Source organism: Pristiophorus japonicus, chromosome 15, assembly GCF_044704955.1.
Source record: "Pristiophorus japonicus isolate sPriJap1 chromosome 15, sPriJap1.hap1, whole genome shotgun sequence".
Classification (NCBI taxonomy): domain Eukaryota; kingdom Metazoa; phylum Chordata; class Chondrichthyes; family Pristiophoridae; genus Pristiophorus; species Pristiophorus japonicus.
In genome coordinates this window covers 134,199,190-134,223,297 of record NC_091991.1, presented here as the reverse complement: position 1 = coordinate 134,223,297, position 24,108 = coordinate 134,199,190, and the positions used below count along the sequence as shown (strand labels likewise).

At 41.1% G+C, this 24,108-nt stretch overlaps 1 protein-coding gene across 3 annotated transcripts in view; it reads left to right on the top strand.

Annotated features, from left to right (window-relative positions):
* The window catches only part of LOC139281050 (nuclear distribution protein nudE homolog 1-like), a 52,692-nt gene that overhangs the window by 13,974 nt on the left and 14,610 nt on the right, over positions 1 to 24,108 (top strand). For all 3 annotated transcript variants that reach the window (XM_070900943.1, XM_070900944.1, XM_070900942.1), the window contains exons 4-7: positions 6,522 to 6,670; positions 11,173 to 11,309; positions 11,426 to 11,599; positions 15,182 to 15,264. In XM_070900943.1, the coding sequence (XP_070757044.1) occupies positions 6,522 to 6,670; positions 11,173 to 11,309; positions 11,426 to 11,599; positions 15,182 to 15,264 (543 nt within the window). The remainder of the gene's footprint in view (positions 1 to 6,521; positions 6,671 to 11,172; positions 11,310 to 11,425; positions 11,600 to 15,181; positions 15,265 to 24,108) is intronic.

Here is a 24,108-nt window from a genome sequence, read left to right as displayed (position 1 = left end):
CCTGCAGTCAGAATCAGGGGAAGTAATAATGGGGAACAAAGAAATGGCAGACCAATTGAGCAAGTACTTTGGTTCGGTATTCACTAAGGAGGACACAAACAACCTTCCGGATATAAAAGGGGTCAGAGGGTCCAGTAAGGAGGAGGAACTGAGGGAAATCCTTATTAGTCGGGAAATTGTGTTGGGGAAATTGATGGGATTGAAGGCCGATAAATCCCCAGGGCCTGATGGACTGCATCCCAGAGTACTTAAGGAGGTGGCCTTGGAAATAGCGGATGCATTGACAGTCATTTTCCAACATTCCATTGACTCTGGATCAGTTCCTATCGAGTGGAGGGTAGCCAATGTAACCCCACTTTTTTAAAAAAGGAGGGAGACAGAAAACAGGGAATTATAGACCGGTCAGCCTGACATCGGTCGTGGGTAAAATGATGGAATCAATTATTAAGGATGTCATAGCAGCGCATTTGGAAAGAGGTGACATGATAGGTCCAAGTCAGCATGGATTTGTGAAAGGGAAATCATGCTTGACAAATCTTCTGGAATTTTTTGAGGATGTTTCCAGTAGAGTGGACAAGGGAGAACCAGTTGATGTGGTACATTTGGTCTTTCAGAAGGCTTTCGACAAGTTAAAGCACATGGGATTGGGGGTAGTGTGCTGACATGGATTGAGAACTGGTTGCCAGACAGGAAGCAAAGAGTAGGAGTAAATGGGTACTTTTCAGAATGGCAGGCAGTGACTAGTGGGGTACCGCAAGGTTCTGTGCTGGGGCCCCAGCTTGTTTACATTGTACATTAATGATTTGGACGAGGGGATTAAATGTAGTATCTCCAAATTTGCGGATGACACTAAGTTGGGTGGCAGTGTGAGCTGCGAGGAGGATGCTATGAGGCTGCAGAGTGACTTGGATAGGTTAGGTGAGTGGGCAAATGCGTGGCAGATGAAGTATAATGTGGATAAATGTGAGGTTATCCACTTTGGTGGTAAAAACTGAGACAGACTATTATCTGAATGGTGACAGATTAGGAAAAGGGGAGGTGCAACGAGACCTGGGCGTCATGGTACATCAGTCATTGAAGGTTGGCATGCAGGTACAGCAGGCGGTTAAGAAAGCAAATGGCATGTTGGCCTTCATAGCGAGGGGATTTGAGTGCAGGGGCAGGGAGGTGTTGCTACAGTTGTACAGGGCCTTGGTGAGACAACACCTGGAGTATTGTGTACAGTTTTGGTTTCCTAACCTGAGGAAGGACATTCTTGCTATTGAGGGAGTGCAGTGAAGGTCAGTCCTGCCATCCTGGGAATCAGTCTGGTGAACCTATCAAGAAAAACTGGATCAACTGAGCTTGTATTCACTGGAGTTCAGAAGAATGAGAGGGGACCTCATAGAAACGTTTAAAATTCTGATGGGTTTAGACAAGTTTGAGCAAGGAAGAATGTTCCCAATGTTGGGGAAGTCCAGAACCAGGGGTCACAGTCTAAGGATAAGGGGTAAGCCATTTCGGACAGAGATGAGGAGAAACGTCTTCACCCAGAGAGTGGTGAACCTGTGGAATTCTCTACCACAGAAAGTTGTTGAGGCCAATTCACTAAATATATTCAAAAAGGAGTTGGATGTAGTCCTTACTACTAGGGGGATCAAGGGGTATGGCGAGAAAGCAGGAATGGGGTACTGAAGTTGCATGTTCAGCCATGAACTCATTGAATGGCGGTACGGGCTAGAAGGGCCCAATGGCCAACTCCTGCACCTATTTTCTATGTTTCTATGTCCCTGGGATATTTCACACTCAGTCTGACCTCATTTCCCTGATTGTTACCCACTGCATCTTCTCTCGTAGCCAGTTCCTCTTCCACCTCCAAGCTTTGCTTGGTATTCCCATTTCATAAACTTGTGTAGCTGAATTTCATGTGAAATTCAATCAAAAGATTTCTGTAAGCCTAATAAGACTATATTATGGTCTTCTGTCATTTTGAATGTCATTTCCTGAACACTTACAATTCTGCCTTGTGTACAGATAGTATTCAGAAACTAAGTGTTTTTTTTTTAAAAAGCATTCCCTTTGTTATGGCCCCATTTTTTAGTTTATAAATAAAGTTGAAGTTGGATCTGCCTGTTAAGTACTATTCCACTCTTCCTTATTTGCTGCTAGTTACTGATGAGATTCATGGGCCTGAAGTTACTTGGGTTTGTGTTGATGCTTACTTGAAAATATGTAACCATATTTTCTTTTTTCCAATCCAATGGGACCTCCCTGGCATTCCTCAGCACTTTGCAGATTTCATCCCTAGTCTCACTTAGTAATCTTGTGCATATACCCTCCATTGCTTAGGTTTCCATAGTTATACACCTGTCTAAACCTGTCTAGGACGTTCATGCAAGCGATAGTCATCTAAGTTTAGTTGTCAAAACCTCCGGTGATGGGTGACGATCTTCTAGTGTCTTTTTCAGTGAATACTTTCAGAAAATAATCATCTAGTATTAACTTTGTATTTCATCCTCCGTTTCAACCCCTTTTCTGCTCTATTAAACCAAGTTCCTACTGCAGATATAAAAGATCACATGGCAGAAGAGCAGGAGAGTTTTTCTGATGTCTTGGCCAACATCTATCTCTCTGCTGAAACACTTTTATATTAAAAAAAAACCCAGATTAACTTGTCACTGTCTCATTTGCTATGTGCAAATAGGATGCTACTGCAAAACAGTGCACTTTATTTGAAGTGCATTGACGATGGAGCACTTTGGGGCGTTCTTCCTGTTTTTATCATCCTGAAGAATTTTGTTTTTTTTGGTAATCCTTTTATAATGCAAAGAATTTTGTACTCTTGCTTTTGGCTTCTACAGCTATGCTCCTCTCTGCCATTTTACATATTTTTTGAGGTTTGTGAGATTTCTTTCATCTTTTTCCCCACAGGCCATAGTTTAGAGGTGGCATGTATGGTTGGACGAGGGCTTAAAGTACAAATGAGCAACTGCAGAAAGACCCCCGCCCCCACCTCCCCTGGCTGAAATTAAGACACTGGTACTGTGTGCATTAGGATCCCATAGTCATAGAAATTCAATGAAAAGAATTGCTGTTCATTATTTACCAAGTTTGCTTAGTTCATCCAAGTCAGCATGGATTTGTGAAAGGAAAATCATGCTTGACAAATCTTCTGGAATATTTTGAGGATGTTTCCAGTAGAGTGGACAAGGAAGAACCAGTTGATGTGTATTTGGACTTTCAGAAGGCTTTCGACAAGGTCCCACACAAGAGATTAAGGTGCTAAGTTAAAGCACATGGGATTGGGGGTAGTGTGCTGACGTGGATTGAGAACTGGTTGTCAGACAGGAAGCCAAGAGTAGTAGTAAATGGGTACTTTTCAGAATGGCAGGCAGTGACTGGTGGGGTACCGCAAGGTTCTGTGCTGGGGTCCCAGCTGTTTACATTGTACATTAATGATTTAGACGAGGGGATTAAATGTAGTATCTCCAAATTCGCGGATGACACGAAGTTGGGTGGCAGTGTGAGCTGCGAGGAGGATGCTATGAGGCTGCAGAGTGACTTGGATAGGTTAGGTGAGTGGGCAAATGCATGGCAGATGAAGTATAATGTGGATAAATGTGAGGTTATCCACTTTGGTGGTTAAAAACAGAGAGACAGACTATTATCTGAATGGTGACAGATTAGGAAAAGGGGAGATGCAACGAGACCTGGGTGTCATGGTACATCAGTCATTGAAGGTTGGCATGCAGGTACAGCAGGCGGTTAAGAAAGCAAATGGCATGTTGGCCTTCATATCGAGGGGATTTGAGTACAGGGGCAGGGAGGTGTTACTACAGTTGTACAGGGTCTTGGTGAGGCCACACCTGGAGTATTGTGTACAGTTTTGGTCTCCTAACTTGAGGGAGGACATTCTTGCTATTGAGGGAGTGCAGCAAAGGTTCACCAGACTGATTCCCAGGATGGCGGGACTGACATATCAAAGACTGGATCAACTGGGCTTGTATTCACTGGAATTCAGAAGAATGAGAGGGGATCTCATAGAAATGTTTAAAATTCTGATGGGTTCAGACAGGTTAGATGCAGGAAGAATGTTCCCAATGTTCCCAATATTGGGGAAGTCCAGAACCAGGGGTCACAGTCTAAGGATAAGGGGTAAGCCATTTAGAACTGAGATGAGGAGAAACTTCTTCACCCAGAGAGTGGTGAACCTGTGGAATTCTCTACCACAGAAAGTTGTTGAGGCCAATTCACTAAATATATTCAAAAAGGAGTTCGATGTAGTCCTTACTACTAGGGGGATCAAGGGGTATGGCGAGAAAGCAGGAATGTGGTACTGAAGTTGCAAGTTCAGCCATGAACTCATTGAATGGCGGTGCAGGCTCGAAGGGTCTACTCCGGCAGCTATTTTCTATGTAGTTGCTAATAGTTGCAATATTTTGTCCATTTGAGTTGTGTGGATATATATAGCTAAAGTATATGACTTGGATGTTCACTTTTTTTTTTCTAGAATAGATTTGTTTGATGTTTTAAACTTTAAACTGATGTATAGTCATTGTTGTAAAATAGCCAAATACTAGGAGAAGTTTGAGGTGGCTTTGAAAACCAAGCCAAAGACTTCAATTCAATTGTGTCTTTTCAGCCAGTGGAAACTGAGTTCATGTTGGACAGTTCCTTCAAAGTCTCTCTCAAAATAGAGCAGTGGTTGTGTTGCTCCGGCATTACCCATGCTGAGATCTTGGCAAATATGAACATATTGTATTCCAGCAAAAATGACTGCCTGTGCATGCTATTTTGAGGCAGTGTGTTGGTTTTGATTGGATGCAGTGCAGGCCATACATGGAATAAAATGTGTTGCGATTCAAAACTTCTCCCAACTTATCAAAACACTTATGCACTGGACAACGAGATATCATCGAATCATACAGCACATAAGGCGGCCATTCTGCCTATCGTGTTGGTACTGGCTCTGGGAAACAGCTATCTAATTAGTCCCACTCACCTCTTTCTCTCTAACCCTGTACATTTTTCCTATTCAATTATATATACAGTTCCATTTTAAAAATTACTATTGAATCTGTTTCCACTTTCAGGCAGTGCATACCAGATCATTTTAGTTTTTGGTTAATTAACAATATTCAGAATAGCACTACTGGTCTTGAATATAACACATGTTATGTTTGTCAACACAAATGGACTGCTACCCTTTTTCCTGTGGGACCTAATGAAACATTGCATGTTGGTGCCACAGGACAAAGTAATGCAAGGTCAAGGTGATGTGGGCAGCTACCTTGCTATAAAGCTCTGGCGGTTTTGAGAAAACACAGTATTTTGGAGACCCAATGCCAGTGCTCGGTGAATGGCTGTTTCTTATCTGAACGGATTTAAGTAAATTCAAATACGCAATAGCTGTTTAAAGAAACAGCCAATGTGAATTCTGCTATTATCTTGGGGAGTGATGGTGGGTTCTCAATCATTTTACTATGTTTTATGGATAAAGTTACTTACCTCCTTTGTTTTATTTTCTCGACACCCTTGGGATGATGGCGAAGGAGGTACTTGAAGTTTTTGCCTTTCAGAATTTTTCTGTTAAAATCTTATTTCTAAGATTGTAAACACTGATCCTTCTGAGCTTGAATAGGTTAATCCAGTTTTAAACCTTGCACTTTAGTAGATATTGGTCTCTTCATAAATGAAGTCTGAGCCAGTCACTAAAATGTTTTTGCTTTTGAATAACTTTCAATTAAAATTGTAATGCTAATACATTCTTGGAAGAGGTTGTGCAAACGGATGAAATGATTCATCTGCTTTTAATGAAATGAGTAAAACCCATTGGGAGTAAAAATTGTTCCTTTTCTTGTGACACATTCTGCATAATTCCTTTTTTGAGCTGAGAGCAAACCATGAGCAGTCTTAAGTAGTCATGAACATGGTGTGGGGCAGGCTTGATGGAGCAGCTGGTCTTATCCGTCAATTTTGTATGTTTGTAAAAAATATAATTGAATTTTAAATCCAGTAAATTTAACCTCCATGAAGACTGCTGTAATGAAGATTGCTGCAACAATGAATTCTAAATTAGCATTTTTCTTCAGGTTTCTCTCCTTCCAAAATCAAAGACGGAAAAATGATGAGCAACGTTCCCTTTTAAGCCATGTGGCCTTGCAGCGCTCCAGGGAAACCTGTACAGCCGGCTTTTCAATATAAAACCGCACATGCACAATATTTTGAATGGCCTGCGCGCAGTCCCTTTTAAAGGAGCCACTTGGCACCAAAAAAAAAATAATAGAGGGAACATTGATGAGGTGTAGCTCCATGGGTGGCAGCAGTCCTCCAGTACCACCTCCAAATGACCATTCTTGTTTGGATGATCAGTATTTTCTTGGAGTATTATTATGTATTTTAAGAAAAAGAGAAATGGATAATAAACATTGATCTGGGGTGGAGGGAGAATGCTCTTTGCTGCCCATATTGGGCTAGTATTGTGAAGTACGTCTTCCATTCTGCTCCCAGCAGCTATGTCTGATTCTTGCATTTAATTTCAGGAAAAGTTTGAAGAACATCACTCGGAGAATTATAAGCAGAGTACTATGCTACAGGATGAGCTTACTGAAACCACAGCAATTAAAGGCCAGCTGCAGAAATACATCCGAGAACTGGAACAAGCAAATGATGACTTGGAACGGGCTAAAAGGTAAGTGTATCTTTTATTTTTAATGTACTTTGCAATCTCAGCCAATGGCCCAATACAATGTACAGAGCATTAACAACCAAAAGTGTGATGGGTCAAAAATGTAAAATGAGTAGGGTGGGGACTGTTATCCAGCTCTTAGTTATGTACACATGCATGTAGCAGAAGAAATACAATAAATGAGTTAGAAGTGCAAATTCTGCTTGAAAAATATGATATAGAAGCCATTAGAAACCTGGCTACAAGCTGGGTAAGATTGTAAGCTAAATATTCCAAGCTTTAGGATCTTCAGAAAGGATTGTTAAAGGAGGAGCTGCAATATTGCTGGAAGAAATGATTACAGCGGTAGAAAGAATGGACATTGGTAAGGGAATCGGGCAGTAGAAACCGTATGGGTAAGAGTTGAACAGCAAAGGATACAAGACTCTGGTGGGAGTTTTCTACAGATCCTCCTGACAGTTGTGATGTAACGGGGGATATATAAATACGGAGATTGGGGAAGTATGTAGCAGAAATCATGTGGCTGTAATGGGTGATTTTAATTTTCACTGATGGAGAAGCAGACTTGCTCTATTAGTGAAAACAATGAATTTCTAATTTATTCAAGAATGTTTTCTGGAACAGTCTTAGAACTGACAAGGACAGGCCATTCTAGATTTAGTGATAACTAATGAGTAAGAATTAGTTAACAATCTGACCGCAATGAAAGATCTTGCGAATTCGACCTTCTGATAGAATGAGGAGAGCCAAACACCAAAATTTTAAATGAGACAAACTTGGAAAGCATGATGTAAGGGAGAGATGGGAAGGCTTCCTCTCCCACGAGCGGGCCCACTGATGTAGAGGGTCGACGCTCGCCCCAGCCCATGTAGCAATTCTCGAAGTTAGCAGACAGACGGATGGCAACGTATAACGATCTTTATTACGAACATCCGGGAACACCCCTTATCACAATCGCCTGTGAGTGGAGGTGCTCTCCGAACAGCACGATCATACAACTTTTATACATTTCAAAACCCCTCTGTTCCCGGACAAAACCTCCCTAGATTTCTAATTGAACTACCTTATCAGTGCTACTTCCCTAATTGGACTACCTTATTAGTGCTACTTTAGATTGACAGGCCAAGACCCTCGTGACCGCTTTAGGCCGTGACCAGAATGACTTCATTAGGTCGGAATTTGTTATACATTTCCTTGGTGCCTGTGAGTCGCCTCGCGCCTCTTTGCAAGGTCTTATCAATGTCTGTTTAGGTTCTCACATCGTATCCTGTCGGAATATTATTGAATTGATAACTTCTGGAGCCGAAGAGAGGCCTTTTACCTCCTTATGGGCCGTTACAGGAACCAGCACTTTAATCCTTGTCCCGCTGGTACCCCTAATGCCAAATTTCTCTTACACATGAGAAATAAATTGACGGTAAACTGGGCTGAGCAGTTAATGATCCAAAACCAGTACATACCCCTGAAAGGAAAAAAAGCTCTACTTGTACAGTTAAGAAATAATGGTCAACAAATGAGGTCAGAGCTTACACAAATGCAAAGAATATTGGAAATCCAGCAGACTGGGAGAGCTAACTTAAAACAAAACCCAACAGATACACAAAGTAATAAAAGGTGCAAAAATGGAGTATGAACAAAATCTTGGCAGAGATGTCAACGCCAATAGTAAAAGTTTATATAAAATAACGAAGTAGTGTGGTAAGGAGGAACGTAGGTAATACTATAAATAAGGAAATGCTAGACTTGTTAAATGAATACTTCATATCCGTTTAGTAGAGGAAGAGGACAAAGTACCAGCGTACAAGGGAACCTAAAGAATTCACGGGGAAGAACTTGTTGGATATAATCCAATTTACATTTTTATTTTTATTTTATTTATTTCTTTTTATTCATTTTTGTTTATTTTATTTATTTAAAGTGGTAATGGAGAAAATAATGGGACACAAGATAGACAGGTCTCCAGGACCAGATGGTGTTCACCCTAGGGTATTGAAGGAAACCGATGGGAAAATTGCTCTCTAGATTTGACAATTGTGCCTCTTGGATTGGAAAATTGCAAATGTAATTCCGTTGTTTAAGACAGGAGGGAGTGAGAAATCTGTTAACTACAGATACAAAGTTGTGGGGAAGTTATTGGAATCTCCTGGGACAAAGTGACTTGAGCATTTGAATAGGTATGAGTGGATCAAAGAGAGTCAGCATGAAGAGTAGGTCATATAAAGGTGCTATATAAATGTTGTTCTGTTGTTGCTCTTTTGTTCATTATGAACTTTTGGCTTAGATCTAAAATAACCACTCTGACACAATCATAGCCACATGACTCATTTTAATATGAGTTGTGTAATCAATATTTGTTGCAACTGGCTACTTTTATGCATTCATGTCTGTAGATACTGACTTGTTAAACAAAGCTAAGATTTTAACACTGTTGAGCATCTTTTCCTCACCCCAATTAGTGTTCCATTGGGTTACAATTGTAATATTTGCAGTATAGTTTTCAAAAAATAAGATTACAGGGACTTCTGTTGTCTGGTGCCAAGCAGTAGTATTGTTTAGACAATTGGTTTCAACTTAAATTGTGCCAGAGAATCTTTTGGATTGGTCAGCTCTGCAGCTTTTAAAGAGCTTAGATTTATATATGCAAAAGTTAAATTACTATAGATGCTGGAAATCTGAAACCAAAACAAAAAATATTGGAAGTTGACATTTCTTTGGAACTCATCCAAAGCTATTATCTCAAGACACCGACTGATCTATGTTTCCAGCATTTTCTGATTTAGTTTTAATGTTTTATATGCTGAGGGAAGACCTGAACTAGTCAACTGGGGAAAAATGTTTGCTGTGCTATTTGAATTGGAGAAGAAGTCTGAAGCTTGAAAAGATGGGCTGTTTCCTGATGATCTACATCTATATCTTTCCATATATTTATTTGTCCATCTTAATTACAAATTAAATGTGATTATTTTAGCCAGTGTGAAGTTTGTATAACATGTGATATTCATCTTTTGAGACTGAGGATGCATGTAAATTTCAGTGTTTCTGCAAGCAGGGTTAATTGTTAATACTAATTTATGTTGGTTCTGCAAGTCTAAGAGCAAAATATGCAGAGATTTGGATCACAAAGGCTATAATCTGGTTACAGAAACTAGAGATTTCTTGCATGGGTATTTGCAAACCCTGAACTGTAGCAGAGTTCTTGCTTCCGGCTGACTGGTGTATTAACTTCTATCTAATTCCCCAAATTCCAACTTGAGCAGTTGCTTCCGATGTACACTGAGCTCACACCAAAGCAAAATTCTGTGGGTGCTGGAAACACTCAGCAGGTCAGGCAGCATCTGTGGAGAGAGAAAAAGTTCTGACCTGAAATGGTAACCTCTCTCCACAGATACTGCCTGACCTGAGTGTTTCCAGCATTTTCTGAGCTCTCGCACCTTTTTGATACACAATCCATCAAACCTGATTGAGATGGATCAATTCTGCCCGTCGTGTTCTGGTTTATGATTTATTTTTGAAATTTAATTGGACGAATGACTTGTTTTCCTTTGCAAATATTGAGGGGATGAAGAAAGTGTGTTCTCATGTTTTTATAATTGGTATCTGAATGTTTTTTAAATAACAAAATGAGCCTCCACTGAGGTTTGAAAGATCTGGCACCTAACCAGCATGCTGTTTTGAAGGTCGTGAATCAAGAGTCAAAAGATCCTGCATAGAAAATGTGGCTATAGTGAGTTCTTGCATTCTGATGTGGGGCCTGTTGCTGGCTGAGATTCCTATCTCATGATCATGCTTTTAGGGCACTGCAAAATGGTGGTCTGTTGCAAACTGGCTGAAGTTCAGTACTGAAATGTTGACCATTGCTTTAATGAAAGTGAAGATTGTTTCAAATCCTCACTTTTCACATGAATCTTAAATGGGTTTGCATTTAATGATAAAGGGTGGCATTGTATGTAGAACAGTTTTGCCACACATGCAATGCTTTGCATTTATTTAAGTTCTAGTTTGATATTGCATGCCTTTGAGATACAAATACCAATTGTTAATCATTTTCACTGACATCATTTGCAATTATTTTTACTTTATTAAAAAAGCATCTTGGATCCTGATCAGGCCTATACAGGTACTAAAATTTATAAAAGGCAGCATACTTCATTCAAAATGCTACTCGTTCAACACACTGATTCAGCACAAGTCATTTAAATGTAAATGTGGTTTTGTTAACTTTTTTCTTTTAGTAGTGGCTTTGGAGGATATTTAATTTAGAAAAGATAGTTCAGGAATTCAAGATACTACACTGAGAATTTGCAATGTTCTGTTATTTGCACCGTAACCAAGTTTACATTTTATTGTAGTTCTTGCCAAAATGTCAAATTACAGTTCATAATTTTGAATTCCAGTTTTGTGGTGTTTTGGCCCATTATTTACTTTGGTGGAAGTATTTGTATTTGCAGTGATGTGTATCTTAAGTACCTTTTTTGATTCTATTCTGTTTTTGGCTTCTTGCACAGAGCAACCATTATGTCCCTGGAAGATTTTGAGCAGCGTCTGAACCAGGCAATTGAGAGGAACGCATTCTTGGAGAGTGAACTAGATGAGAAAGAAAATCTTTTGGTTTCTGTACAAAGACTGAAAGATGAGGCACGAGGTTAGCATTGCTTTTATTTTATTTTAATTTTAATTTTGGATGTATAGTTAAAAGTTCATTACTTTGTTTCTGAATATGTGTCACAAAGTTTTGCATGAAGAATTATTTGCTTCCAGATCTGAGACAAGAATTGGCAGTACAGCAGAAACCAGAGTCCATCAGGAAACCTGTGAATACCTCCTCGGAGTCTGGAAATGCAACCCTGCAAGCATCCACAACAGTGCCTTCGACCCCACTGATGTGCAAAGGACCCAGCAGTGGGTTCCCCGCACCTGCCATGTTTACAAAAGGTAACTCAATATTGAACAGTTTGATATTTTAGAATGAGCTGATGTGTTTTTAGGCCTTTTGTGTTGTCTGGTCAAAACATGTCTACGGAAGCATGGCCGACCTCGAGTTGGGAGTGAATTCATTTATACAGGGGATGTAGGATGTTCAGATAGGAGAGGATAGTTTCAATATGTTCAGGATAGGAACTAGGGAAGCTGATTTGATATCCCAGAAAGATGTACAAAAATAAATGGTTATGGTGAACTGGGTGGCACAGTAGTTAGACATTGGCCTTTCACCTCTAGGAGCTGGGTTTAAATCCAGCCTATGTTGAGCAAAGTCTCTGCTGAATGTAAGGATTATATGTGAAATGAAATTTGGGCAGTCCTTGGTGGTTATGGGTCTACAATCTAATACTGTTCCAAATGTAGTACTAATTGGCAATTTCATTCAGAGGAGCACAGGGTGGAATAGTGGGGGTGGGGGGGTGATGACTTTGCAGCTTGGGGCTGAGGCTTTACTCGGCAACTAGCTGTTCTTGATGCTGTATATAGGTGTCCAAATTGGGAAGAGTTTAATTTCTCTGTTAAAATCCCTCACCTTGATCTCAAAAGAATTGGTTGCATTGAATTAAGTGGTGAAGGACAGAGTTGATGAATAGATCTAGCATTCCCACTGTGGAAAGCATGATGGGATAGCTGGAGAAGGATATGCTTTGTACAAATAATTGTAATGAGTGACCATGATCAACCCAATTAGGGAGTTCCCTAATTGAAATGAGGCAACAATCGGAACTAGTGACCATGGTACAAGATTGCTTGTTGGCTCTGTTATAGACACCACGAGGTGGGATTCTCAAATAGGCCTTGTTAGAAGTGACAAAACCCACTATATATATATATAGCAGTGGAATCTCTAGGGACCAGTGGTTGCCAAGTAATTGTAATCATTTTGTAATCAGCAGCCGTAAGGAGCAGGAAAAATGGACTTCATAGGCATGATGATGAATTAAGAGAATTTCTGAAAAATATTAATTTAGGATGACAATTAGTTAGCCTATAAGAAAGGGGTCAATTCTGGCCAATTTGCTAAGTGATATATGGAGAGAATCAATGGCCTTTCATTGTCTTTTGACATTTGCTTATTGCCTGGTTTATGATGGCAGGTAATCTGCTGCTGGCTCAGTCAGCGCAACTATAGTGGCCCATTTAACGGGTTCACAAACACATTTACCCACTGTCACTTGACCTGATCCCTGCTGGGAAGCACTTGGCTTTTGCTTCATATGGCTTTCTATGTGGGGGATCCCTGCTTTAATGGGGGAATCATGAAAGGAAAAAATATATTCCAGTGAAAAAGAAGGGTGGTAAGAGAAGGGATAACCAAGGAAATAAAGGAGTGTATCAAATCAAAGACCAATGCGTATAAGGTGGCCAAGGTTAGTGGGAAACTAGAAGATTGAGAAAATTTTAAACAACAGCAAAGAATGACTAAAAAAGCAATAAAGAAAGGAAAGATAGATTACGAAGGTAAACTTGCGCAAAACATAAAAACAGCTAGTAAAAGCTTTTACCGATATATAAAACGGAAAAGAGTGACTAAAGTAAATGTTGGTCCCTTAGAAGATGAGAAGGGAGATTTAATAATGGGAAATGTGGAAATGGCTGAGACTTTAAACAATTATTTTGCTTCGGTCTTCACAGTGGAAGACACAAAAACCATGCCAAAAATTGCTGGTCACAGGAATGTGGGAAGGGAGGACCTTGAGACAATCACTATCACTAGGGGGGTAGTGCTGGACAGGCTAATGGGACTGAAGGTAGACAAGTTCCCTGGTCCTGATGAAATGCATTCCAGGGTATTAAAAGAGATGGCGGAAGTTATAGCAGATGCATTCGTTATAATCTACCAAAATTCTCTGGACTCTGGGGAGGTACCAGCGGATTGGAAAGCAGCTAATGTAACGCCTCTGTTTTTAAAAAAAAAAAAAAGGGGCAGACAAAAGGCAGGTAACTATAGGCCGGTTAGTTTAACATCTGTAGTGGGGAAAATGCTTGAAACTATCATTAAGGAAGAAATAGCGGGACATCTAGATAGGAATAGTGCAATCAAGCAGACGCAGCATGGATTCATGAAGGGGAAATCATGTTTAACTAATTTACTGGAATTCTTTGAGGATATAACGAGCATGGTGGATAGAGGTATACCGATGGATGTGGTGTATTTAGATTTCCAAAAGGCATTCGATAAGGTGCCACACAAAAGATTACTGCAGAAGATAGAGGTACGCGGAGTCAGAGGAAATGTATTGGCATGGATAGAGAATTGGCTGGCGAACAGAAAGCAGAGAGTTGGGATAAATGGGTCCTTTTCGGGTTGGAAATCTGTGGTTAGTGGTGTGCCACAGGGATCGGTGCTGGGACCACAACTGTTTACAATATACATAGATGACCTGGAAGAGGGGACAGAGTGTAGTGTAACAAAATTTGCAGGTGACACAAAGATTAGTGGGAAAGCGGGTTGTGTAGAGGACACAGAGAGGCTGCAAAGAGATTTGGATAGGTTAAGCAAATGGGCTAAGGTTTGGCAGATGGAATACAATGTCGGAAAGTGTGAGGTCATCCACCTTGGGGGGGAAAAAAAAACAGTAAAAGGGAATATTATTTGAATGGGGAGAAATTACAACATGCTGAGGTGCAGAGGGACCTGGGGTCCTTGTGCATGAATCCCAAAAAGTTAGTTTGCAGGTGCAGCAGGTAATCAGGACGGCGAATGGAATGTTGGCCTTCATTGCGAGAGGGATGGAGTACAAAAGCAGGGAGGTCCTGCTGCAACTGTATAGGGTATTGGTGAGGCCGCAACTGGAGTACTGCGTGCAGTTTTGGTCACCTTACTTAAGGAAGGATATACTGGCTTTGGAGGGGGTACAGAGATGATTCACTAGGCTGATTCCGGAGATGAGGGGGTTACCTTATGATAGATTGAGTAGACTGGGTCTTTACTCGTTGGAGTTCAGAAGGATGAGGGGTGATCTTATAGAAACATTTAAAATAATGAAAGGGATAGACAAGATAGAGGGAGAGAAGTTGTTTCCACTGGTCGGGGAGACTAGAACTAGGGGGCACAGCCTCAAAATACGGGGGAGCCAATTTAAAACCGAGTTGAGAAGGAATTTCTTCTCCGAGGGTTGTGAATCTGTAGAATTCTCTGCCCAAGGAAGCAGTTGAGGCTAGCTCATTGAATGTATTCAAGTCACAGAAAGATAGATTTTTAACCAATAAAGGAATTAAGGGTTACGGGGAGCGGGCGGGTAAGTGGAGCTGAGTCCACGGCCAGATCAGCCATGATCTTATTGAATGGCGGAGCAGGCTCGAGGAACTAGATGGCCTACTCCTGTTCCTAATTCTTATGTTCTTATTTTATGTAGATGGGTCAAATGGCCTACCTCATCAATACTTCCCCTGTGAACAATGCTGTCTTGTTTCCAAGCACAATACATTGCTCCATGATTTTTACTCCGCATACTTTTTACTTGGGAGACACTAATCTTGTGTGTTTTTATTGATTTATATTTTTATATTTTTGTTTTTACACTTTTCCAGATGGTTACACTGGCAGCCCTCTGACTCCGTCAGCCCGGATATCTGCACTTAACATAGTAGGAGATTTGCTTAGGAAAGTTGGGGTAAGGATTGCAGCATTTTTAAGTGCAGTGTTTTGTGACTTTCTAAGCCCTCTGGGTCTCCTTCCTGGCTTCAATAAGTTTATAATTGAATTGCACAAAAATTAAATCTTGAAGTTGGCCATTCCATATTGAATGAAATCAGACTCAACAGTATTTCATTGTCCTGAAATGTGAAGCACTGATAGAAGTGTTTGCAAGTCTTTTACCCCATTTTATATTTCCGTAGGAGCTTACCATAGGAAAGCATTTTTGAGCCCATGTTGGTATAAAAAACTGTGTCCTGGTTTCACATTACACTTTTATCACCTGCATTCTACATTTTCTTGCACTACCTTTTGGTGCAAGTCCATTTACTTGTATTTCACTAATTTATCCCTTACGGTGTGGTGAATTGTAAAGGTAACCTAACCTTGAATTGGCCAGAAACCTTTTTTGTGGGTTTCTTGTAAGAATTGGTTGGTCTAATTCTGTAAACGTAGTACTTACAAAGAGGCTGATGCTTTGGTTTTGTTCTTTTAATGTGTTCTATCCGTGTGAAATTCAGGAGGCATTTCTTGCTTTCCAGGCACTGACTGAAGTCAGTATAAAGTTGTTTCTTTCATGGGTTCTTTCATGTTGAACTGTTCATACCACATTTTGGACTTGTAACTGGTTGCCAGTTTGATTGGAGCTGTTTTCTTTTGCTGGGAAATTCCACTGGAGAGAAATATTTGTGCTTACTTGCCTGTTGTCACTGGTGACCCATACAACTTGTTAAAATAAAGTTGTTAAACCATCTGTATGGGACAACAGTAGTAAGGGGGTAAGGGCAAGCAAGCACAGAGACCCAGTAATTGAGGTGACGATCACAGCCACCTCAACAGGTCTTATCTATCTGTAGAAAACTCAGACAATTTGGGCTGTTTATATTTGCAATTTCTTGAATGCAGTTCCCCTTTACCCTTGTCGACAAAGTATACTGTCCACTAATTTGATTGTTGTGGTACTTCTATTTGCAGAAAAAGCTTGCCACGATAACATGTCTTATCCCATGAAAAAACCCACTGCTGATTTTTCCATGCTCTTTTTTTTTGGCACTGAAATTTAAAAAGGGACAATTTGAGTTCTGATATAAGTGGGAGGCCAGCACAACTGATCAGTTCAGACAGAGGGGATCTTGCTTTGTATAGAGGTGTATATTATTGGGTCGGAGTATTGCTGTATGTGTACAGTAAGTTTATTACCACCTGATCTGGACACTGAGTGCTGACTGTGTTAGGATGGTGGTGAGAAATGTTCCATTAAACTGTTGGGGTTTTGAAATCCTTTTCAGCTGTTTTGGTAAATTGCAGTATCTCTCTCAAAGATTAAAAACTCTGTCTTAATGTCCAAGATTTTAGATTGACTGACTGAAAAGGAGTTTCTTTATACTTCAATCTACACTAATTATCTGAAAGTTAACAAAAAATTGATTTTTATTTTAAGAATGGCTGAAGGGATGCTGCAGCTCAGAAGAACAGTATCTTTGTTTCCCTATTAATTTGTTGTAGCCTGGACTTGTAGATGCATAAATGCCAAACTTTGTGTTCGGCTTTAAGAGCCTTTGCTATGGTCGGATACTTTTCTGGATATTTTGTAAATGATGGAGCTTGTGTACAACGTATTATAAACTAAATAAATTAATTGTACCATATAACTCCTCAGTATGCCAATGTTCTGTGACTGTTTGCTAATGTTCTGTCAATTCACAAACATTTATAGTCATTTGTACTCTAATTAGCTTATTTTAGTGCTTCAAATGTCACTGGCTGGTACATTTAAAATAGCAAAGAGCAGCAGACCCTAATGGCACATAACATTTGGGATAATGCCCAGCAGAGTTGGAAGAATGAAAGAAAACCTAGAGCAGGAGAAGGCATTTCTCCTCATTGTTTCCACTTGCATGTACCAAATGAGGGAGCCAGAAAGCAGGAAACTATAGACCAGTTAGCTTAACATCTGTCATTGGGAAAATGCTGAAGTCCTTTTATTAAGGAAGTCGTAGCAGTACATTTACAAAATCTTAATACAATCAAGCAGAGTCAGCATGGTTTTATGAAAGGGAAATCATGTTTGACAAATTTGCTAGATTTCTTTGAGGATCTAGGCATTTGATAAGGTGCCACAAAAGGGTTACTGCACAAGATAAAAGTTCATGGGTTTGGGGGTAATAGCATGGATAGAGGATTGGCTAACTAACAAAGCAGAGAGTTGAGATAAAAGGGTCATTTTTGGGTTGGCAAAGTGTAACTAGTAGAGTGCCACAAGGATCAGAGCTGGGGCCTCAAATATTTACAATCTATATTGATGAGTTGGATGAAGGGACTGAGTATAATGTAGCCAAATTTGCTGATGGTACAGAGGGATCTGTGGGTCCTTGGTCATGAAACAGAAAAGGTTTGCATGAAGGCACAGCAAGCAATCAGGAAGGCAAATGGAATGTTGGCCTTTATTGCAAGGGAGATGGAGTATAAAAGTAGGGAAGTCTTGCTGCAGCTGTACAGGACATTGGTGAGACCACACCAAGAGTATTGCGACAGTTTTGGCCTCATTTTAAGGAGGGATATAGTTGCATTGGAGGCAGTTCAGCGAAGGTTCACTAGGTTGATTCCGGAGATGAATGGGGTTGTCTTATGAAGAAAGGTTGAGCAGGTTAGGCCTGTACTCTGGAGTTTAGAAGAATGAGAGGTGATCTTATTGAAACACATGATTTCTGAGGGGGCTTGATAGTAGATGCTGAGAGGATGTTTCCCCTCGTGGGCGAATCTAGAACTAGAGGACATAGTTTCTGATTAAGGGGCCGCCCACTTAAAACAGAGATGAGGAGGAATTTCTTCTGCGGGTTGTGAATCTTTGTAATTCTTTACCCCAGGGAGCTGTGGAGGCTGGGTCATTGAATATATTTAAGTTGGTGTTAGACGGATTTTTGAACGATGGGAGAGTCGAGGGTTATGGGGAGCGGGCAGGAAAGTGTAGTTGAGGCCAAGATCAGATCAGCCATGATATTGAATGGCGGAGCAGGCTCGAGGGGCCAAATGGCCTCCTACTTACTCCTATTTGTGTTATGTATTTGGACTTGCTGTCCTTTTTTGGATTAGAGGAGATGGGGCTAATTCACCTGGGCTTACCAGCTATAAGAGCCATGTGTACAGAAGGCAATTTAACATGCACTTCTTTATTTGAAAGTAGTTTAAGTATTGAGAAAGCTCCCACCAATCCTGTACTTTGGTCAAGGTGGATTTAAATTTGTTGGATTGCTTGTATTGTCAATCGTGTGTGGCTGAGAATGAGACCTTGCTTGCGATTGAATAGGGCAATATTACTTGACTCCTCCAGTTTTCTTTTATCTCCTCTCCAATAATACCCCTGGGTCGCAATATATCATTATATTTGAAACATGAATTTTTCTCAAAGAATGAAGACCAAAGCCTGCAGTCGATAATACAACACTATAGATCAGTTCCTTGCAACAGATATTTCCATGGTTCCAACAGCTTGGAAATTATTTTAGTTCCAAGCCCCAATTTTATTTCCCTCCAGGGCCGGAAAATTGGGCACTTGACTTTGTATGACTGATTTGCAGGCAGCCTGATTCATGTTGGCTGATTTGGAGCAACGGTTCCATTCCAGAATCTCCTGGCTTTTAGGCAAGGCTCTTCCCTCTGTTGCTACTGGGCACATTGCAACTCTTTTTGTTCTTTGATTTTGGTTGTGGTTTTTTTTGCAATGTGTTTTTTTCCTGTGAATACATTGCTTCCTTGTTGGTTTTAATTGACTTTAAAATTACGAGAGGGCAGGTGGCCCATTTTCCAGCCATGGACTTGTCCTGAGTGGGGCCTCTTTAGTTGGGGGAAAAAAAACTGAGCCTTGCAACTAAATAATTCCTGTGCTTCTGGAATCGAGGAAATGTTGCAAAGAAGTGAAGATAGATATTCCTTTTGGGGACACAAATCGCATTGCATAATTGAGATGAGGCAGACGAGTGTGAGGGACCAACAAAGACAGCCGCAGCAATGCCTCTGATGCATCGTTGACCACACCTGTGACTCCTGGGACCTGGATTTATTCACCGTCCCCATAAGAGTTCAGAGAAGGTTCACTAGGTTGATTTCGGGGATGAGGGGGTTGACTTATGAGGAAAGGTTGAGTAGGTTGGGCCTCTACGCATTGGAATTCAGAAGAATGAGAGGTGATCTTATCGAAACGCATAAGATTGAGGGGGTTTGACAAGTTTGATGCAGAGAGAATGTTTCCACTGATGGGGTATACCAGAACTAGAGGGCACGATCTTTGAATAAGGGGCCGCCCATTTAAAGCCGAAATGAGGAGAAATTTCTTGAGGGTTGTAAATCTGTGGAATTTGCTGCCTCAGAGCTGTGGAAGCTGGGACATAGAATAAATTTAAGACAGAAATAGACAGTTTCTTAAACGATAAGGGAATAAGGGGTTATGGGGAACGGGCGGGAAAGTGGAGCTGAGTCCATGATCAGATCAGCCATGATCTTATTGAATGGCGGAGCAGGCTCGAGGGGTTGTATGGCCTACTCCTGCTCCTATTTCTTATGTTCTTATACCTGGACATGTCCGAGGCTGCTACCTCCATTTCAGAAGATAGACTGCTGCAGAGCTGTGCCATCCAGCATGATGCCCCCAAAATTAAAGTGAACATTGGTCATGACTTGCAGAGCACACTGAGATCAGGGATGGCCCATCGTGCCTGTGCCAGTTCTTGGAAAGAGCTATCCAAATAGTCCCAGTCCCCTGCCCTTCCTCCATAGTCTTGCAAATTTTCCGCCTTTAAATATTTATCCAATTCCCTTTTGAAAGATAATTGAATCTGCTTCTAACTTTTCAGGCAGTGCATTCAAAATCATCATAACTCACTGCGTTTATAAAAAACAAATTCTCCGTCTCGCCTCCAATTCTTTTGCCAATTACCTTAAACCGGCAGATCCTTCTGCCATTGGGAACAGTTTCTATCCAAACCCCTCATGATTTTGAGCACCCCTATTAAATTTCCCCTTCACCGTCTCTGCTCTAAGGAGAACAACCCCAGCTTCTCTAGTCTCTTCATACAACTGAAGTCTTTCATCACCAGTACCTTGTACCATTCTAGTAAACCTCATCTGCATGCTTTAAGGATGATGCCCAGAATTAATGCAATCTCGGCCCTAAGCAGTGATTGGGCAAGATCTAGAGGTGAGGGTGATAAATTTTTTCATTGCATTGTTGGGATCTAGAATGTTCTACCTGAAAAGGTGGTGGAAGCAGATTCCATAAATAATTTTAAAAGGGAATTGAACAGGTACTTGATAAGAAACTTACACGGTTAGGGACAAAAAGCTGAGGTGTGGGACGAAGCACCACTGTTCTTTCAAAGAACCGGCACACTCGCAACTGGCCAAATGACGGTCTTCTATGTATGTTTCTATGATTCTATTTATAAAAGTCTAGCATAATTTCCTTGCTTATTGTACTACATGCCTCTGTTTAAAAAGCAAAGGATTCCATATGCTTTTTTAACTGCCTTCTCAACTTGTCCTGCCATCTTCAATGATTTGTGTACATACACCCCCAGGTCTCTGTTCTAGCACCCACTTTAAAATAGTAATATTTAGTCTCTATTGCCTTTCCTCATTCTTCCTACCAGAATGCATCACATCACACTTATCTGCTTTAAATTGGCTCTGCCATTCCACCAGTCGGTCTGTCCTCCTGAAGTCTGTGGTACACTTTGGTTTTGTGTCCTCTGTAAACTTTGTTATTGTGTCTTGTATACCCAAGTCCAGGTCATTAATATATATCAAAACAGTGGTTCCAATACTGACCCCTGAGGGTGGGTGGGGGGGGGGGGGGGGCGAGGGAGGAGGAGGAGGAGGAGGAGGGAATAGAGACCACTGTATACCTCCCTCCAATCTGAAAAGCAACCGTTCACTACTCTGCTCTGTGTTTCTTATCCAATTTCGTATCCATACTGCCACTGCCCCTTTTTATCCAGTGGGATTCTGTTTTGCCAACTTGTCTATGATGTGGTACTGTATCAAATGGCTTTCAACCAAGCTACCTTCAGCCCTCTCCATTACTTCCAATGTTCCCTAAAACTCTGCATCTGTGGTGTTTTGAATGGCCTGCGCAGCCCCTTAAAGGGTCCGTGTTGGGCCAAACAAAGCTAGGGGGAATATTGGTTACTTCAAAGAAGTCCAGCAAGATTTGCCTTTATCAAATCCATGCTGGCTGCCATTTATTAATGCATATTTTTCCAAATGACAACGAATGTTGACTGATTATTGTCTCAAGTTTCCCCATTGGCCTGTAGTTGCTGGGTTTATTACTCTTTGCAATCCGCCAGTCCTCTGGCATCGCACCTATATCTGAGGAATGGAAGATTGTGGCCAGAGCCTCTGCTATCTCCACCTATCGACCTAGGATGCATCCCATCCAAACTGGGTGACTTTTTTTTGACTGAGCACTGACAACCTAGTACCTCCTTTATCTCTTATCCTATACAATTTATCTATTGCCTCCTCCTTTACTGTGTCATTGGCAGCATCCTCTTTAGTGAAGACAAATCCAAAGTACACATTTAGTGCCTCAGTGATGCCCTCTGCCTCCACAAGAAGATCTCCGTTTCTGGTCCCGAATCATCCCCACCCTTCCTTTTGAATTACAGCAATGACTACTTCATTGGCATAGACCAGATTCCCTTACAACTCACTGAAATTGGCCCTCCTCCAGTTGAATGTTTTCACGTTTGATCCTCATACTTTTCCATTACTACTTTAAGCCTAATATTGTGATTACTAAATATTCACCCACTGAACATGTGCCACTGCTCTATCTTAATTCCTCAGAGCGAGATCCAGCACTACTTCCTTGATGGGCTGGAAATATACTGATCAAGGTATTCCTCCCCCTCTTTACCTGTCGTGCTTGTTTTCCAGTCCACATTAGGATAATTAAAGTCCCTCATTATCACTGCTCTGCAGTTCTTGCATCTTTCAAAAATTTGCCTGCAAATGTGCTCCTGTATCTCCTTTCCCACTACTTGGCCTATAGTGTACATCCAACAGTGTAATAACGTCTCACTTCCTTAATTCTATCCCAATAGATTCTGTCTTTGAACCCTCGTGTATATCACTTTCCAGTGCTGTATAGGTATCTAGAACACCTTGAAGCCAGTAATTTTAAATTCCAAATCTCTCCTTGTTTGAGCCAGGTCTCTGTTAGTGCCACTGTATCATCTCCTATATGGAATTTATGCCTACATCTCACCAATCTTATTAGCCATGCTCCATGCATTTACGTACATGCATTACAAACTCATCCTAGCCTGCATCGCATTACGCAGGCTAATCCCTCCTATTTCTGAACTACTCTTTATTCTAATGTGGTTTGTCTCCCCCAGTCCCCTCTGCATCTTCATTCTGGTGCCCCTCCCACTGCCAAATTAGTTTAAACTCCCTGCAAGGACATTGATCCCAGCTCTGTTGAGGTGCAATCTGCCCATCTTGCACTGGTCCCTTCTGCCCCTGAAACGTGGAATCCTCACTCTTGTACCACTTCAGCCACGCATTAACCGGCCTTATCTTACTGTTCCTATACTAGCACGTGGCACTGAGTAATCCAGAGATGACCACCACTGAGGTCCTGCTCTTTAGCTTCCTTGCTAGCTCCTGAAACTCAGGACCTCTACCCTTTTTCTTCCTATGTCGTTAGTTCCAACATGGACCACGACTTCTGGCTGTTCCCAACCCCCAGTCCCCAAGAAGCATGTTCTACACCTGTTCCATGATATCCTTTACCCTGGGACCAGGGAGACCTGCTCTAAGTAGCACATTCCCAGTTTCTCTAACCTCTCCACAGGTTAGCACATGATTCTTCTAGCTATCCCAGGGGGTATCTGCCACATCAAGCAGTCTGTAGTGAACATGTATATCAAACAAAGAGCACGTGCTCTGTTTTGCAAGTGGCAACACATTTTCCTGTAGAAAGAAGGCTTTGGGTTGTTAACGGGTGGACATGGTGCGCAAATGTCACTAGATGACTGGGTTCCTTCAGTGCAGAGTTGCATATAGTAAAAATAATATGCGGCTGTAGCAACCCGATGGCCTCTTGGAACAGAGGTTTGCGTTCAATTATTGAGGTGGTATATGACTGCAAACATCATTTATCTAGTAAGTAGCTGTGGTACCTTCAATGTGTGGAGGATAACCAGTACTAGGAGCATGGCTTAGTAGGGTTAGCAGCCCTGGATGCAGAGGGTAGTCTCACTCTGACTCGAGCACCAGAGTAGCAATTTGGCATCACTTTTCTGTTTCGAGCTGCCACATCCACCTTCCAAGAAAAAATGTGCCAAGTAATTTTGGCTCAGAGTACATATCAAAGGACAGCAGTTGTATTACAGTCCATGTAATTGTACCTTCTGGAGGTTGAGAGTTTCTAAATTGTTTGTGCCAGACTTTAGGAGATCCCAAAAGAAAAGGGCAAAATTGAACAATTAAGTTTGCCTTTCTCTCGCCATAAAACTTTCTTGCATTGAGTTATCCATTGAGGAAAATCTAGTCGGGCAAATACATAATTCCTTGAAAGTGCGAGTGCAGGTAGAGCCATAAAGCCCAATAACATTTTGGGTTTTATGAATGGATGCATACATCGAGTACAAGAGTAATGAGGAATGTATAAGATACTGGTTGGGCTATAATTTAGAGTATTGTGTTCAGTTCTGGAGGTTCTGTTTTGGAAAGGATATTGAAGTCATAAAAATCAGTGCGTAGAGTCATGAGGATGATTTTCAGGATGCAAAACTATAGTGGTGAGGGAACACAA